Below are 2021 nucleotides of genomic sequence, written 5' to 3'. Positions count from 1 at the left end.
TCTTCATTCTCAAGTTACTCAGCAAATTCAGGTGCAGCAACGAAATTAACCATGCATACTCATCACCAGTGAACAGCTGCTAAGAAGACATGAGTGGAACTAATTAGATGAAGGACAATTGACCAGTCAGTGATCCTGTAGCGCTAGCAACACTAGGCTTTACCTTGCATTTGTACTGCAAACAAACTACGCAATGGATCAGGATCACATGCAAGAAGATTACTACTACTTGCAAACATGCAACGCGAACATGCAATGCAAAGATATATGAGAAGCAGCAATTCTAAGGAATCATTCCACTCGCGTAAAGCTGAAATTAACCAAATTCTGGAAGAAGCAAAGATGAAAGGAATGAATCTAGGAGATGAAAGGAATGAATCTAGGAGATGAAGGAGAGGTTATTACAGGTCGCCACCCTGGCAACGCGACACCTGATTCAAGCTGACCCGACCCCTCCTCTCCTCCTCTCGTCCAGTCCAAATCCATCCACGATCAGATTTAATTCAGAGAGACCATTTCCCAGAGAAGTGAAATAACAGAAAAACGCCCAAAACTTGCTGCTGCGTTTCTCCCCTTGCCGATTCCGGCCGCCCGCTACTCCGACGGCGGCGGGGGTGCGGAACTGGAGGTGCTGGCCTCGGCGACGGACTTGAGCTTCTGGAGGTTGAGCCTGATGACGGTGTCGGCGAAGAGGCGGGTGTCGTCCTCGGTGTTGCCGTCGGGGACGTCGACGGCGTAGGACTCGAGCACGACGGTGCAGATCCCGGGGCCCGCGAGCTCGGAGACGGTGGTGACGGAGCGGTAGTTCCGGAGGCGGTGCTCGCCCCCGGTGATGGAGAAGCCGAACACCCTGGCGGCGTCGTCGAGGTGGTCCAGGCGCTCGGTGCTGGTGCTGGCGGGGAGGCCCGAGATGACGCACACCTCGCGGAGGCGGCCGGGGCGGAGGGCGTCGCCGGCGTCCGGGTCCGGCCGGACCGCGCAGCTGCGGATGAAGTGCTTGTACACCTGCGGGCAGTCGAAGCGGCGGACGATGGCCCAGACGGCGGCCGGCGGCGCGTGGATGCGCTGCGCCAGCAGCGAGGAGCATTGGCCCTCCCCCACGGCGTAGCGGTGGTGCGCGTCCACCGTCGGACGCAGCTGCTCGTACTCCGCCGCCGTCAGCCCCAGCCCCGCCGGCACCTCCACGTCCCCGCCCGCACCCTGCTGGTCCATCGCCTTCGGATCGATTGGATTCGCTGAGATGCTTAGGGAAGGGAAGGGAGAGGAGAAATGGTGAGCTGGAGCGCGAGTACACAGCAAGCGAGATGGGGAATTGGGAGTTGGGCTTTTATCCCTCGCGCCCATCAGGCCATGTAGCCGGCTGCCTGTTGCGGTACTGCATTTTATATTAGACCATTCTTTTTGTTGCATTATTTCTAATACTACCATATCATCAAGACGAGATAAAATAAAAAATAAAACATACACTCTTAATACAAAGTTTCCTTTCACGATTATATAGGTTACAATATCAATTAAATGTTGCATCTAAATAACCAATATAAATGCATAAAATAAATAGAGATGAAACGATTTATTCTAAATGGTGGTTTCATGTGTTTTTCAATGTCTTGGAAATGAGTTCACATAGTTTCATAGTGATGAAACTATTTTCATCAATTTCATAATAAATAGGGTGCCATATCATCTAAAAATATGATGTGCCACTCTAATTATTGTATGAAACTTCTTGTGAAACTATGCATTGAGAATGACCTTAGGGCGTGTTAGATTTGCCTTGTTTAGGTCGTAGCCTCCTAGTCGAAATCAGGCGCCTAAATTGTTGTCCAGATCAGACTTCATCAGGAGACTAGGAGAGAACCAAATAAGCCCAATAGAAGTGCAACATGTCTCAATTTATCATAAACATACCGGCTTAGACTATTGTATATGGAGCGTCAGGCTCGAGGGTAGGGTAAAGGGGCGGTCGCCCCGAATCCCTAAATCAAATCTATAGTGTCCGACCCTAGCTATATATTTAG

At 51.1% G+C, this 2021-nt stretch overlaps 1 protein-coding gene across 1 annotated transcript; it reads right to left on the bottom strand.

Moving 5' to 3' along the window:
• Window positions 1-285: 285 nt before the first annotated feature.
• LOC100382238 (uncharacterized) lies at window positions 286-1285 on the bottom strand. Its single transcript, NM_001357017.1, has one exon. It carries the CDS (start codon window positions 1210-1212, stop codon window positions 595-597), a length of 618 nt encoding a protein of 205 aa, NP_001343946.1. The 5' UTR covers window positions 1213-1285; the 3' UTR covers window positions 286-594.
• Between the last annotated feature and the right edge of the window lie 736 nt (window positions 1286-2021).

The sequence above is a fragment of the Zea mays genome, chromosome 9, assembly GCF_902167145.1.
Source record: "Zea mays cultivar B73 chromosome 9, Zm-B73-REFERENCE-NAM-5.0, whole genome shotgun sequence".
Classification (NCBI taxonomy): domain Eukaryota; kingdom Viridiplantae; phylum Streptophyta; class Magnoliopsida; order Poales; family Poaceae; genus Zea; species Zea mays.
Note: the sequence above shows the minus strand (reverse complement) of the source record. Positions and strands in the feature narration are given on the sequence as shown.

Coding starts and splice junctions, on each gene's coding strand:
- LOC100382238 (NM_001357017.1), bottom strand. CDS start 1,212: ATGGACCAGCAGGGTGCGGGCGGGGACGTGGAGGTGCCGGCGGGGCTG.